Source organism: Falco naumanni, chromosome 3, assembly GCF_017639655.2.
Source record: "Falco naumanni isolate bFalNau1 chromosome 3, bFalNau1.pat, whole genome shotgun sequence".
Lineage (NCBI taxonomy): Eukaryota > Metazoa > Chordata > Aves > Falconiformes > Falconidae > Falco > Falco naumanni.
In genome coordinates, this window is record NC_054056.1 from 23,366,315 (window position 1) to 23,381,744 (window position 15,430).

At 44.9% G+C, this 15,430-nt stretch overlaps 1 protein-coding gene across 1 annotated transcript; it reads left to right on the forward strand.

Annotated features, from left to right (window-relative positions):
* Positions 1 to 276: 276 nt before the first annotated feature.
* On the forward strand, positions 277 to 14,745 carry CD83 (CD83 molecule). The gene is made up of 5 exons (XM_040588879.1): positions 277 to 430; positions 558 to 688; positions 10,721 to 10,937; positions 11,051 to 11,154; positions 12,946 to 14,745. Exons 1-5 carry the CDS (start codon positions 388 to 390, stop codon positions 13,102 to 13,104), a joined length of 654 nt encoding a protein of 217 aa, XP_040444813.1. The 5' UTR covers positions 277 to 387; the 3' UTR covers positions 13,105 to 14,745.
* The last annotated feature ends 685 nt before the right edge of the window (positions 14,746 to 15,430 follow it).

Here is a 15,430-nt window from a genome sequence, read left to right on the forward strand (position 1 = left end):
CCTTTGCCCTGTTATTTTGTCACTCGAGAGAGACTCTTTTATGCCCTTCACACTGACCCACAAGTGCCCCATGAAAAACCTGATTTCTGCTCAGATCAACACAGAGCGGGGAAAATAAAAAAATTAAAAAGGAGAGGTGTTGTCCTACCAGTGCAGGCAATTGCAGAGATGGGAGTGACCGAACAGATCTGATGGGAGGAGCACTGGCTCCTACACTTAGGGATTTTCCCTGTGACGGGGAACTTCAAGATAAGCCATCTGGGGGGATTCCCCAGCCTGCCTCCAGAAATAGCACTCTAGAAGCAGTAGCAGTTTCACTCTGCTCTCAGTGTCCAGCCTGCAAAGAGGCACCCCGTTGCTGCTCTGTGATCTGAAGCAGTAAGAGCCATGTCTTGGGGAGTCTACGCTCTGCTCATCGTCCTATGCAATGGTAAGTGGGGAGCCTTGCATTTTTCTTTCTGGTCTTTCACATTTATTTGTGGGGCTATGTTTTGGGAAGACAGGAAGGATTACCTAAGCAATCTCTTTTAAAGGTGATGTGTACCTGTGCTTTGCAGTTAGGTGCTTGATCCGTGGGGCTTCCGTGGCGATCCCAGACATTGCTGTGAGATGTGCTGAAGAAGTGCTGCTGCCCTGTAAAGTTCTTCAGGACTCCTCAATCACCTACCAGACAGTGTCTTGGTATAAAGTAAGAAAAAAGCCTAAGTTACTTGAGCAGTCTGCTTTGCTTTCCTACCTGATCCTGGCTTGTCTTGTACAAAATGGGTTATTTTATGAAGAGGCATCCTCCTGCCAGGGCAGCAGAGATAAGGCAGCAATGAAAGCATCTGAGCTGGTCACAGGGAATGGGTGTTTTCCATGTCATTGTAGACAGAGTGTTTGAGCATGATCTCTGAATTGCTCTTGGCCTGCTTTTCTATCTAACTGTTGCGGGCTGCCAATGATTAGAATTCAGGCGATGCCCCGTGTGCAGCCTGCCAAATACTACTCCAAAGAGGTGTCTTACCAGGATTTTTCTTCAGAGCAAAAAATGGTGTTTAAAACTTCCAACATCAATGACGTTGTCCCTTAGTTAATCTCCCCCCAAACAGGAGCTGATTTTTCTTTGAAATAGAGGAACTAAACAACTGCTTGCTATTCTTTATGGAGATTTGGCTAGTGAGGGTGGGCATAAAGGCAGGGTATGCAGAAGTCAGATGGAGAGCTAGAAATTCTGATTTATCTCTTTGCAGTCACGAAGCAAAAGTCCCATCTTGACTGTCCTGATACATAATTCCCATCTCCAAAGCAGGAAAGCCCTGCTGACCACCTGTTTGCAGGGGGGCTACAAGGTTCAATCAGCTAATGAGCAGAGAAGTCCTTCTCAAAACTTCTCATAGAAAGAGGCAGAGCTGCCCAGTGGTTGAAGAAGTGGCTGTTGACTTGCGGTATGGCACTGTGTATTTGCATCTCAGTGCGTAGTTTCAGCTTATGGTGTGAGCCAAGGTAACAGGGAAAAAAAGATGGTTTTGTTTCCCTGCATTCCCCACTCCCAGTGATGCACTCCTGCCACTTACCATGGGTCAGTTCTGGTGGTCCTCTGGTCGCATGTTAAGTCAACTCTCTGTTGCTTGTTGTAATAGTGGAAAAATCAATCTGTGAATAAAGATTTTGTGGGTTACAGAGTTGAATTACTTTCCCATGTGATGGGAAAGCAGTGGAAGGGAAAAAAATGTTGCTTTCTATGGGTGGAAACTGTTAATTTATCTCTGCCAGAACATATAGCCACAGCCTTGGCTTCCTCAGCAGTTTGGTCAGGTAGTTTTAAAATTATTCCCTATGGTAAACCAACAAACAGTGTTATTAGATAGGGCTTCTGTGGTTGAAACTTGCAATGCATCTGAGTTTCAGTGCTGGTACTACAAAGAGCATCTGCCTACTGACTAAACGACAACTGCAACCCAAAGGTACCTAATTCTGAAAGAGCTGTTTCAAACATCTGGCTACCAGCCCATCAGCATGTGCACCTATAGTCTCCTTCTTGTTCCAAAATGCTGAACTAAGCATGGGTGGGAGACAGAGAGGAGGGAATAATGCATTTGGTTGAACATTACTTTGGGAGCTGGGGTAGGCGTCAACTTATACTTTTTTACTTTCTGCTTCAAAAATTGGATAAGGACATGTATTTTCCATACAGATACATGCTGATTATTTAAGGCCCCATGTTTCCACAGAGTCTGGGCAGGGCAGGGAGCTCAGTGGAGGCAAAGCATGCTGCCTGGTGGGCTCTGGAGGAGTTGAGCAGCAGTGATAAGAGGTGGGGGACAAATAAATAGGGAGGTTGACTAGATCCCTGAAAATTCTCCCCTAAACTAGCATTGGAAGTCAAAAAATGAAAACAGTTTCAGCAGGCTGAAGTGTAGGGCAGCAAATGGGAGCCAAAAGCCATTGCCCTGATGAAAGAGTGTAAGGAAACCCTGTAGACCTAATTCTGTGTTGTCTTGCAGCTCTTTACAGATCCCCCGGGGCATAAAACAACTGCCCATGCAGGGGAGGGTGATATCAGATGATGCCTTTTGTGTGTGACCCTTCCTTGGCATCCCTTGCCAGTGCTGCTTCCCTTTGCAGCAGTCAGCTGTTACAGTCCAGACTGCCACTGCATGTCCCCTGCCCTGTCCCACCAACCTCCTCTCCCTCCACGGGCTCCTCGCTCTTCCAGCTTCATACATTTGGCTCAGGCACAGACTGTTTTGCCAGTGCTCAGCACGACAGGACCTCATGCTTTTTTCCTCTGCCGGCACTGCCGAAACTACAAGAAGTAACAAAACCTAGCTACCCACCATCCTCGAGGGCTGATGGCACCAATCATGGTACCGCAGTCTTCCAGTTACTCATCCCAGCAGGGAGGTGGGAGGTGGGGACAGGCAGTTAATGACACTCTTGGTTATGCTAGCCCAAGCCACAGTCACAGCCATACTAGTAAAAGCACAGTGCCAAAGCTAAAAAAATCTGACTCCCGGCAGGAAAAAAGTAATTTAGGCTCAGTATTTTGTGCTGAAGAAGCGATACTTCTTCTAATTTTGGGGCTAGCTAAATAGGCAGTGGCTTGAAGCTCTCCTCTCCGCTGCTGTCCCCACCTGACACTGCAAAAGGAGGGTGAAGGAATGGCAGAGCATGACTGGGCTACCCAACACAAAGAACTAATCTGTTATTTAAAAAACAACTACTGAAGGATTAATCAATAAACACCACGCATACCCCCAAAGGGCTAATTAAAAGGTAATTCCAACAACCGGTATGAAATTTCAGACTGTAAAGTTCAAGCAGCTGTTAGGCTAAATCTTTTGTATGAGGTAACTTTGAACCGTGCAGTAAATGCAAGCAATTAACCTTTGCTTCTGCTGCTTTAAAAAAATGGTGGCGACGACGCTACGGTGCTGCACGTGCAGCTGCTCGTGCAGGGGGGACACTTGGCAAACAAACCTCTCCTTTCCACTGGCACGTCCGCACACTCCAACTAATTAAGTGGCGCTTTTAAATAGTTTGTTACGATCTGCTTTAAAAAAAAAAAAAAAAAAGATACTATTTAAAAGTACTTGCTTTTTTGGTTCTGTATGGAGAAATGATTGTTGAAAGGAGTTAGTATTGCGGTGTCAAAATCCAACGGGATGTAAAAAAGAAGGATTGCATTCAACAGTTCCTTCACTTCTGCTAATGCCTTGTACTGCAAAGAGGCATGCATGCTTTGAACTTGTTGTGCGCCCAGTATCCTTGGAGCTAATTAGATTATTCTCATGCATGAGGTCCCACGTGTAAGTAGTTCTGTGCAGAATCAGGACCACAGTCAGGCAGCTCAGACAAAATGGTTTTTACTTAGAAATACTTCAAGTTGGTAGAAGGTAGAGCACCAAGTCCTCTCCCAGCCTGGTGCAGCTCTTCATTCTGTTTCATGTGGCCATGAAAAATTAAGAAAGTTCATAATGATGATACCATTTAAGTATGGCTCATTTTTAGGAGTGCTGGGGAGCCTACGTGCCATAAAAGCATATATGAGCAGTGTGGAAGTTTACCAGCTGAGAAGTCTGAAAAGAAAAAAAAAAAAAAAGAAAAAATAACTGGGGCATTTTTGTATAAGCACCCAGGCACTGGGGATTGTGTATGGCAATCCTGGTTTGCTTCTCCACGGCCCACCTATGAAACAAGAATCTCGGTAACGAAACTTCACTTACCTTTCTGCCTTGTAGGGCTGTTGAAAACTAAACAATTTCTCTTTGTGTAGTACATGGAAAAGGAGAACCACTTCATAAACCCTCATAATTTTCACTTTATATCCAGTTTGAAAACCTAGTTTAAACACACACAAATGAAGTCCCAGTGGATATTTCACTATTTTGTTCATGTGATAGCCAGAAAAGTCTTAATCTAAAACAAATCTTGAGGAAGAGGAGAGAAGGCTGTACTTCAGTGCAGAGAAGTCTGTTAACTTTATAACACTTCCCTGCAAAATATAAAATCGTGGCAGAATTAGAGGGGGAAGTCATATTGCTAAGTAAGAATAAATGTTCTAGACATTTAATATTAATTGCACCTTCCTTCAAAGGAAATGGCTTTTGCTAAACACGCATAGCTGTTATCTATTAGCATAAGTAAATAGCTGCTAATTTCTTCAGTCTGATTTCTAACACACCCAGAGAAATGCAGTCAAACCCTCCTCAGACATCTATTCAGCTCCAGGTAGCTCCCCCACACTGGTGATTTAGAGAGGAAGGGAGCAGTGGAAATGATTTCATAACCAAAACAGTTCTTTTGGTTGACAGGAGTTAGCGTCGGATGCCCTTAGCTAAAAAACCCGAACAGCCAAAACAATAAAGAGGCTGTGTGACCGAGTCGGGGCTTTTCCAGCTGACTCATGTGTCACATGCAGTTGCAGTTCCTTTGCTGTTGTGGTGGGGTTGGATTTTAGTTTTCCTTTTCCTCTGGTCCCTCCCCCCTCCAAGCACAGAAAACATTCACATGTGCCCACAATTTATGTCTGGGTTTTTTTTTTCAATTTTAACATTGGTATCTCTACATGATACTGTATAGGAACCATATGGATGTACTTTCAGCACTAATCAAATGTGAAAGTGCTTTTATGCTGAAAAATACACCTATTAAGCGGTTTCAGCTCAATTGTGATCCATTATATGTTGGCTATTGGGCAGTGCCAGATTTCTAGATATTTTGCTTCAGAAAATAAATTCCTTCTGGCCTTGTATAGCTTTTAGATCTCTTTAGCAGTCCGAAATTTCAACTTGGCCATTATTCCTGGTATAATTTGAAACAAAACAATTTTTACAATCATCCCACCCTCAGAAGAAAATAAATTAATGCTAATACATTCCACCTTTAAACTGACATCAGGTTTGGACCTGAACCGTTATGTTTGAAATAAAAATTTGCTTTTATGGGAGAAGTGGATTATATTGGCACTTTGTTTTACCTGGGAGCCAATGTACCACCTTAGTCTGGGAAAAGTTTGATGAGAAAAGTTATTTAATGAGAGTAGAGAACATGAGTTAACAACTGCCTGCTTTCACATGTACATGATAAAATTAAGTTTTAATTGATTAGTTGGATGTAAGTACTACAGCATAGGTGAACTGCCTCTGTGTAGTAGCACTAGCATGTAATGCTGTAGCAGTTTTCAAGACTGCAGCTAAAACCCAACCAGTTGGACTGAGAAAAGTGTTCATCCCCCTTCTCCCACCTTGTTTTTAGTTCTCTGAAAAACAAATATTTGCTGAAGAGCACTTAAATTCTGGAGGTCTAATTATTCTACCTATTTCTTGTAATGCATCCAGGCAGAGAACAGAAATCAGCTCAGCAGTATTTTCCATCAAAGCTATCTGTTCAATCAAAGCTACCATTCAATCAAAACTACCATTTTAATATCCACTCTATCACCACCACTATTCTTACCCAAAAGCTCCAGGTTAGGAGAAACTTAACAGGAATCAGTCCATTGACTGCAGAAACGCATGTGGGAAAATCGCAACCTCTTTAGACCAAGTGTTTCCAAGCTTTCGGGAACTAGGATAACTTTCAATTAAACTCACTAAAATAAGGCAACTAGAGCTGGTGGCTCAGAGCTGCGTCCAGTCGGGTTTGAATATCTCGAGGGAGATTTTCCCTGGAGACTCCCCACCCTTTCTGGGCAGCCCATTCCAGTGTTCAGCCACCCCCACAGTAACAACGGGTTTTCTTATGTTTAAATGGAATTTCCTGAGTTTCAGTTTGTGCCCCTTGCCTCTTGTCTCTGGAGGCTGCTGAGAAGACTCTGGCTCCAGCTGCTTTATCCCCCTGGCAATCAGGTACATATTGACAAGATGCCCCCAAGCCTGGTCTCCTCCAGGCTGAAGAGCCCCAGCTCTCCCAGCCTCTCCTCATATGCCAGATGCCCCAAGTCATTAATCACCTCTGTAGACCTTTGCTGGACTCTCCAGTACACCTGTGTCTCTCTCATACTGGGGAGCCCAGCACTGGACCCAGCACTCCAGGTATGTCTCACCAGGACTGAGCAGAGGGGACAGTCACCTCCCTCCATCTGCTGGAGACAGCAGCTGCCTTTGCCACAGGGGCTCATCACTGGCTCGGGGTCCACTTGGTGGGGGTCCACTTGGTGTCCCCCAGGACAACAGCAGGTTGGCCCCAGCCTGTCCTGGTGCCTGGGGTTATTCCTTGCCAGGGGCAGGACCCGGCACCATCCATTTGCTGAACATCATGAGGTTCCTCCCAGCCCACGTCCCCAGCCTGCTGAGGTCCCTCTGGATGGCAGCATGACCCTCTGGTGTATCAGCCAGTCCTCCCAGCTTCCTATCATCTGCAAACTTGCTGAGCGTGTCCTCTATCCCAGTGGCCAGGCCATTGATGAAGGTGTTGGACAGTGTTGGCCCCTGGGGCCAGCATTTCCTCTCAATCCATGGAGGTGATGGAAAACAACAGACTTCAGCCCGCAGCTGATTTCTGGAAAACACCTGTCACAGACATTGCCGTTGGCCAATGTATATGTGACAATAAACATAAACTCACATATCTTTTGTTGTTTAATTTTCTTAATGGGTACTTTTATTTATGCAGATAGGCAGAATAATGCTGCCAGCCTGCAGGTCTCCAATTTCCCAACAAAATTCTTGCTTCAGTAACCCCCAGCAGCCAGCCTGGCCAAGAGACCCTTTTTATGCAAATAGATTCAGTAGCATTTCAACCGGTCCCCACACGAGTCATGATTTGCCTTTTGAATTTTGGTAAAGCCATTAACAGCAAACATGGGAGCAGGAGGAGCCCAGCCCCCTCCTCTCCTCCCTTCGGAGGTGGGGAGCAGGGGAGCCGGTGCTGCAGCTTGCTCGCCAGTGAGGTGGAAGGGAAACGAAATGCAACCAAAATGCAGGAGGAAAACATTTTATCGCAGATTAAAGAAGAGGATGGTCCCTACACAAGTGGATTGCTGCCACCAACAGCGCTTGCTTCCATCCCTCTAAGCTTGTGTGGAATTAATTAGGTAAAACCCCTAGCATTTACCTTGGGCTGTGGTATCACCTGGAGGACACTTGGCATGAATTAGTGCTGGATTATCATAGGAGCTTGAGCTGCAAAATGATCTGTCTAGTGAGAGTCTGCCAAGTAATTCACAGGAGGTGGCAAACAAAGTGGCATTTCCATGATTTTAATTAGGTTTTGGGGGAAAAGAGGTTAGCTTGAATAGAGCAAGAGGCAGAGCGATGACCTTACCGAACATCTCATGGACTTCCTTCTACACCGCTGGGATATGGGGACACACTCTGCAAATTGGCTCAGATGTTTCCTCCCTACTTAGAGAATTTAAAAAGGGAGGGGTTGATGGTTTTTTGGTAAGATAATAGGAGATAAGATTGCAGTGGAAAAAGCTCTGGTTCAGGCATCAGAGAAGGGGTTGCTATGACCTCTGAGGGATGGATGTGCTGTGTGTAGAGGCTGGAAAAATGCCACCAGATGTCCCTGTAGCCTAAAAAATGTAAGGAGGCTGCTGGGCACACCAGCACCACCTCCTACCGCCTTGCCTGCCTTTGCTCTTCAGTAAAGGGGAGATTTAATGCAGAAAGAGGCATGCAGACCCTGAATTAAACCCACACGTGTGAACCGTTCCTCCTCCTCCTCCCCAAATGCAAAGGTTTGTGACCCCATCCAGATTGCAACTGGTTTCTTGACAAGTGAGGGAGCCAGGTTAGGTCACAACGTCACTTTTTTCTTCTATTTTGGGGAAAGGCATGTTGTTAGTACAGCTTTATGGACACTGTTTTGCCTTGCACAGAGCGGGTCTGCGTAAGGCACAGTTCTGACTTGATTGTCTTCAGGGTCACCGTCACTGTGCTTGTGACAGCGGCTAAGAACCCTGGAAAACTTTGGTTGCAATAATCAATCCTATCCCTCAGTGTCCCTATAAATCAGGGAAGTTAAATAATTTACCAAAAATTTCACTGTGAATAAGCACATGGTCAGACATAGGATGCACGGGCTTAGTTGAGTTCTCCCTTATCCTGGCAGTGGTGATTACAACTGCACGCAGAAAGATCAAAGTGTTTTCTGATTCCCAGGTTGCAGCCACGAGAATCACAGCACTGTTTGCCACCCAAGACAGCAATTATTTATGCTACCAGTGAATTAAGAAAAAAAAAAAAAAGAGCAAAACTGATATTCTGTGTGTAGCTCAGATATCCTATCTTTATTTTAGGCCAATGCAAAGGGCAGCCAGGCTGGTTCTCTTTATTGCCCTGCAGACAGTTTTAAATTTCAGTGAGGAAGGGGGTGGTAAGGGAAGGGAGAGTGGCAAAAATTAGATCTGAGGGAGGTCAGCTCTATCCACTTAACTGCTATTGACCCACATGTAACGAGAGCTGAGCTCAGCCTGGGTATTGGAATTCCTCTGGCTGCATCTCTATGTGCAGAGCCTGAAAATACCTCAATCCCTGTGGCACAGTGAAGTCCCCACAGCCTGAAAACCACTGTCGATACCGCTTGTCTCATCGCTGCTCGGGGCTGAGTGAAATAAGCAAGAAGCTGGGGTAAATTTACTGGGGGATTAAGAGGAAGAAGGTAGTTTCTTCCCACTTGCTGGGTAAAGTGTGGAAAGCCCCAGGGAATTACTGCTCCGTGTTTCAGATGGTGCGCTAAAAAAACCCCTTTTCTGAGAAAGGATCTTTACAGTTATGAAAATCTTGTGCTTTAGTTTGATTCCCCAGTTCCTGAAAAGTTCCCCAACTTGCAGCTCATTTTACACCATTTTAGGGCTGTAAAAGTATAACAGAGCATCAGGCCCGTGTTTCTGCCCGGAGTTCTGAGTACGCTTTCCTCATGCAAACACGTGAAGGGGAAACCAGATACTCCCAGCCTCAGTATGAGAAAACTCTGTTAATTTTAATAACTTACAGCATAACTGTTATACCCTGATGCAGTAGCGACACTGATAGAAAGTAAGCGCCGACATGCAACCCAAAAATGTGTCTATTAAAATAAAATAATAATAATAAAAAAGCCTTGGCTTATGTTAGTTATAGGTTTGGCTGAAAAGCTGAGCCTTGGACCGTACGAGCTGGCTCTGGCTCTGCTGGTCCACAGAAAGCCTGAATTCATTACCCGGGAAACCTTCACGGAGGGCACGCTGCCTCGAATCCCAGGGAGCAACATCGATGAATAAGAATGGACATGGGCTAATTCAAACCCTTCTCCCATCTTTCAAATCAAGTTAGTGATTTCTCTCTTCTTTGCGGTTCCCAGCCAACTGTCATTTTCAGTGCATCCATTGCCCCGCAGTACAAACTGTTCTGGGAATACACTTCATTCCTCCAACAGCCTCTCAGCAATGCCAAGGAATGTCGCTCTTCTGGTTACAATTAAGAAATTCAACACAGAAACGCTCCCCAAGTGCACCAGAACCTGCTTGTGACCTTCACGCAAGCGAATCTGAAGGAGTCGAAGCAATTTTTTGTTCTTTGGTTCCAATAAAGAGGGGAAGGGAGGCAGAGGGGGGGAACCCCCATTCCTCCAGAGAAGCACTGTGGTTTCAGGGGTCAGCTGCATGGAAACTGGCACGGGGAGGTGCAGTTTCCAGGGCTGCATTCCCACAGGGAGCCCTGGGCTGCAGGGTGGCTGGGAGGGTGCCAGCCAGTGCTGGCAGAGCTGGCGTGCCGTGGCGTGCCTGCCAAGAGAGGCTGGTGGGGTTCCCAGCGCCGCATGGCAGAAAGCGTGCTGGCAGGGCGAGCGGGGGCGGCGCTGGAGCCCACCTGCCTGCTGCCACGCTCTCCTGGCCACCTCTGGTCTCCAGAGCCAGTGCTCAGCGGCGGGGTAGGGCTGACTCAGCTCCATCCCCACGGGCCACTGCTCGAACTCTTCTGGGGCCTCTGTGGAGGCACTCTGAGAGCAAACTGCCGCTGCCCTTTATCGTGTTACATCTCTACCAGGGTTGCGTCCAGGTGGGGCATATTTAGAAGCTCTTACGGAGTAGCTCTATAGTACCTAGTTCTAAACACACGGTCTATTTAAGCAAAAAAGCATCTACTTTTTGATCGCGAGTGTGAACGTATTAGATGCTTTTGAGGTCCCGTTCCCCTCCAACCCCCCTTCAGCCTCTGCATTATCAGCCATAAGCTGGCTTTAAAACTCTTTTGCCCCTAAAACTCAGGGGGACAGTGTTGCTGAAGATAAGAAATATGTTTGTGTTTCCCAGATGGCTGGAGATGGTGAAGAAATAGCATGGAAAGTCCTTGATGTGGAATCTCATTATCCAAAAGAACTTGGGGGGTCCCTGGAGCTCTCCAACGACACCTACTTTTCGCTGAGGATCAAAAACGCGACCAGCCAGAACAGCGGGAAGTATAAGTGCACTTTGGGGGTACAGAGCGGAGAACGCAACCTGAGTGGCACAGTCACGTTAAAAGTAACAGGTACAGTAGAGCCTCTTGATTGTCCCAAGTTCTGCGTGGCATTTCATGAAGGTAACAGTCTTAAAATGTTTTACAAGCAGCAGAACAACTTAACACCTTGGTTTACATTTTAGGTTGCCCTGGAATAGAAGATGAAAAATTGAAAAAATACAAAGCCGAGCTTTTCATGCTGACTTTCCTTGGGATTTTTTACTTGCTGCTCATCCTTTTTACCTGTGTAAGTAATTCTCTTTCTCATAAACGAATCAACCAAACCCAACAAAAACCCCAGCACTCATTTTCTCTGCTGGCACCGCCTTGATGCAGCCGGTCAGAAATTTGTGTTCATGGCTAATTTATGATCAAACCCTTTAAATCCTCACACAGTACTTTCAAAGCCAGAGGAAACAGGTGCCTGAGAAACACACGATGGAGTTCCAAAGAGACAAAACATTTCACTGCACCCCGATTAACTCAAACCAGACAGTTATTTTCCTGCACCCCATTGCCTGTTTATGGTTCCAGTTACTCTGAGTAGCCAGCTAAGTCTTTGGTTCAAGGGCACATCAACAGCTCTTCTGGTCTGGTGCTTGGGAACAGCATTTGCCTGAGGTGGGGGCATGAGCCCCCACGATCCTTTCCCCACCTAGGGCATCGCTTTGTGTGGTGGCATGATGCACAAGTTCAAGGCTACCTGTTTTTTGACTCCATTTCCATACCTGTGAATCGGGGACAACCCCGTTTCAGACGGGCATTTTTGCAGAGCTCCATCTTTCTTGTTAAACTGACAGTTTAAGATCCTTGGTAAAGAACCTCCTTGGGGTATTATCCATACCCTTAATGAGGGCTGGTGGTTCCGGGAAAGGTGGGGAGAGGAGGCATGTGGGAAGCTCACTTGGCAGAAGCAAAGCCAGGCTTTGCCTGCGGTAGCGGTGGAGTCACCCCCCGGCGCAGAGCTCTGCGCCTCCTGGCTGGAAGGCAGCCTGAGCCCTGGGTACTGGTACGATGCAACATGGGCTGCATTTCTAATTAAAACCAAAACAAACCCAACCCCAGCGTTTTGGGAGGTCAGATTTAACTTTTGCTGCCTCTTTCATATTTGCCTTCTTGTTTTGCTCCTCAGCAGATGAATCATAACTGTTGATTGGAGAATATCTAATTAGCTGCAGCTAAATGTAGCTTTTCATGTATCTTCAGGGAGCAATTAAATTTATGTCTGTCTCTTTTTTAGATTGACAATCCTGCCAGTAATTTGTGCTGTTCAGACTAAAGTTTGACAAGATAAATCTTGTAGGAATTTGTTAGGATGAAAGTATGAAAGCAAGGATATCACTCTGAGCAGAACAGGGGCATCTGTCTCTTCTGTGTCCTGAAAGAATTTCAGATCTCTACAGAAACCTCTCCTTCACATATGGAAAAAAAAAAAAAAAAGTCCCAGTTTTAGTGGTGCAGTTAAAAAAAAACAGACCTGTGTTGTGAAGATAACCACTCAGGTAGAATTACGTGTATCTTACTCCCAGGTTAGATTCAGTCTCAGGTATCAGCCTAGCTTTTGTCAGAATGTGATATTGCCCTGATGTCACAAGTGAGCTTCATTATTTAAAATGCCTGTTAAGTTCTTACAGGTTGCCTTGTCTCCACTAAGCTCCACACACATGAAGTTTAAGGCTGGTTGGCAGGACTGGGGCTTTACTTTGACAACTTGATGAAATTATTTCAGGCACTGGCCTGTATTGAAGGCAGGTGGGAGCACACTTGCAAGAGCCTGATGGAAGGCTTGCTCGTAGGAAAGCTTGAATTACATAGAAATTTTGATTTGCGACTTAAGGCTTTTGTCCTATAAAGCTCCATGACTGAGCAAGAAACAGCAGCATTTCTCTGTGCTGGGTGCTTCTAGTGACAAACAAATGGAAAAAGTGTAATGAGCTATGGTCAGCGAGAAGAAAACCCAAAACTTTCAAACTTTAAAAAAAATTGCCTTTGATAGGAATTCTCAGTTTTAAGCTTTCCTTTCTGTTTTCTCTTTTAGACGTGTCTAAGAAAAGAGAGTATGTCTCCCAATTACCAAAAAAACAGACCAGATTTGAAACACATGCTCACCCCCATCAATGTACATGAAATGACAACTTTCCAGGATTTAAACAGCAACAGCACTTGTAAAAATGAGCTTACTTCAAGTTCTGTCTAAGTTAACATTGCCGGCACCAAGGGGTGGCCAGTAGACATGACACAAGCTGGATGGCTGGGTGGTACAGAGAGGAGATAAACGATAATGTACAGCCTCTTCAGAGCAGGTTGAGAGTGCAGGTAGCAGTGATCTGCCTGCACAGGATGAGCCCTCGACAAGGACTGTTAAGCACTACAGTAATTTTGGGGAGCTAGGCGGCTTAGAAATACCGTCACAGCTACACAACGGTGCTACCGTGCTGTTATGAAGTTGGCATCAAATTTATTTCACTTTGCCGTGCAGCTCTCTTGTTCGGAGGGAGAACATGCCTGCGATACAAAGACCAAGTTATAGGGAGGCTACGGCAGTGTGAAGGATTAAGCTCTTCACTGAACTAATAGCTCTCATCTTTCACAAGTAAACATAACAGGTGCTGCTGTATGAAAAGGTGAGTGTGGGGGGCTGTCTGCTCCGAGCCCGGTTCTGGATGGAGTTCCTGCACCACAAATGGGATCTGGCTTGCCACGTGATGCTCAAGTAAGCTGCAGAGGTGACTTCATCCTCTTGTCCTGGGTGAATCAAATCAATATTTGCTTTTAAATCTCAGAGTGGCAGATAGGCTGAAATGTAAGAAGGGAGAAAATATTCCGGAAATCTTTCTGAAACGAGAGGAACTTTCTTTCTCTGCAAGAGAAACAGAGACACATTTCCCAGAGGTATCTCTAGATAGGTCAATCCATAGGAAGCTTCAACAAGACTGTTAACCTTAAACCAACAAAACCAAGAATGAAGCTGCCCGTGATATTAAGGACATGTAAAGATGACTTATTTTGTGGTTTACTAAAGTTGAAGTCAAATGCATGCGACACCTACGTCGGTCAAGTTACAGGAGTGATGATCAAAGATAGCTTGGAAGAAATCAACTGTCTGTATTTTTGGGATGTATTAAGTCAGCTGTGAGATACAGGAATGGAAGAGGGGGAATAAGAGTGCCTGCTGTTGGTGCTGACCGTGTTTAGTATATGTGAAACAAGGACGTGAGGAAAGCTGGACTCAGGCACACAGTATAAGGGAGAGAAGACTTGTCCTCCTGGACCAAAGAAAGCAGGAGAGATTTGGGAACCTGAAATCAAGGAACATCCCTTATCAGGCTGCTGGTGCAGAAGGTGAAGCAAGAGGAGCCTAGAGTGACTGTGGGTGTTTACAACACGACACGAGCATTTGAGCCACGACATGAGAATTCACAAGCACTTAAGGACACGCACAATCTTTTAAAAAAACAAACAAACAAACAAATCCTCCACGTACTAAATTGCAACATTGGGATTTCTAATGCATTTTGAAATTCCAGGCTGTTGACAAGGATGGTCTTTCTGTAATCCTTTGACTAATTAATGGTGAAGTGCTGATGGGGAGAAAGCACTGTGCATCACTTAGTATTGCTTCTGTGAGCAGGGTGTATGTCTGCATTGCTGGAGTCCAAGGGATTCCTGACCAGAAAAATTGTTACAAGGGATATGCAATTTACTTAGAACATGGTCAATTAATGCTGCATTTTCTTTGTTATAATCAATTTTTACATATAATTGTGTGTAACATACTTGAAACAAAATTTCAGAGGTAACCTACCATTTGTTTCTGTGTGTTGCATATGACAAATAAACCCAGAAATACTAGGTATCAATTGTGTTTTATTTTTACAACCAACATAATTACATTAAATAACGTAGATGCCTCATCCAGTCTCTTCTGCAGGGAGAGGGCATGTACGTGCATATAATTGATTAAGCAACGGATAATTTTATGCATTTCTATAGACCTAAGTTCATTTAAATTTTCCTCCAAATTTCACTTTCTGTCCGAAGTACTTTCTAAAACACCTCTTTCCTACTGACAGGCAAGTTATTAGGGAAAACACAGGGGTGTTCCAGCCTACCCACGGCTACTTTTAAACAAGGCATACCGTCACGGGTGACCTGGGTGCTTAGGTGGCAATAATGCAAACTGGAATGTGCATATGTAATAACTGGCCTAGGTTACAAGTTTCTCCATTTGGTCAGAAAGGCTTAATACCTGACAGTCATAATTATTTTTTCATTATTATTGATTTTTTTTTTAGGAGAGCAGACAAGAGGAAGAAAGGGAAAATTCATTTGAAAGGAGGTGATAATTAATTAGCAGCAAAGGCTGAAATGTTTAAAATGACTTCTTCAGATGTATAAATAGGAGCAGATCAGATAGAATGAAAAAAGGGACTTTGCGTAAGCAACTATACCCATTATTTTTTCCCAGAGCAAAACTCTCTACGATACAGAAGATTGGGCCTGAGGCAACTCTACTGGGAGTC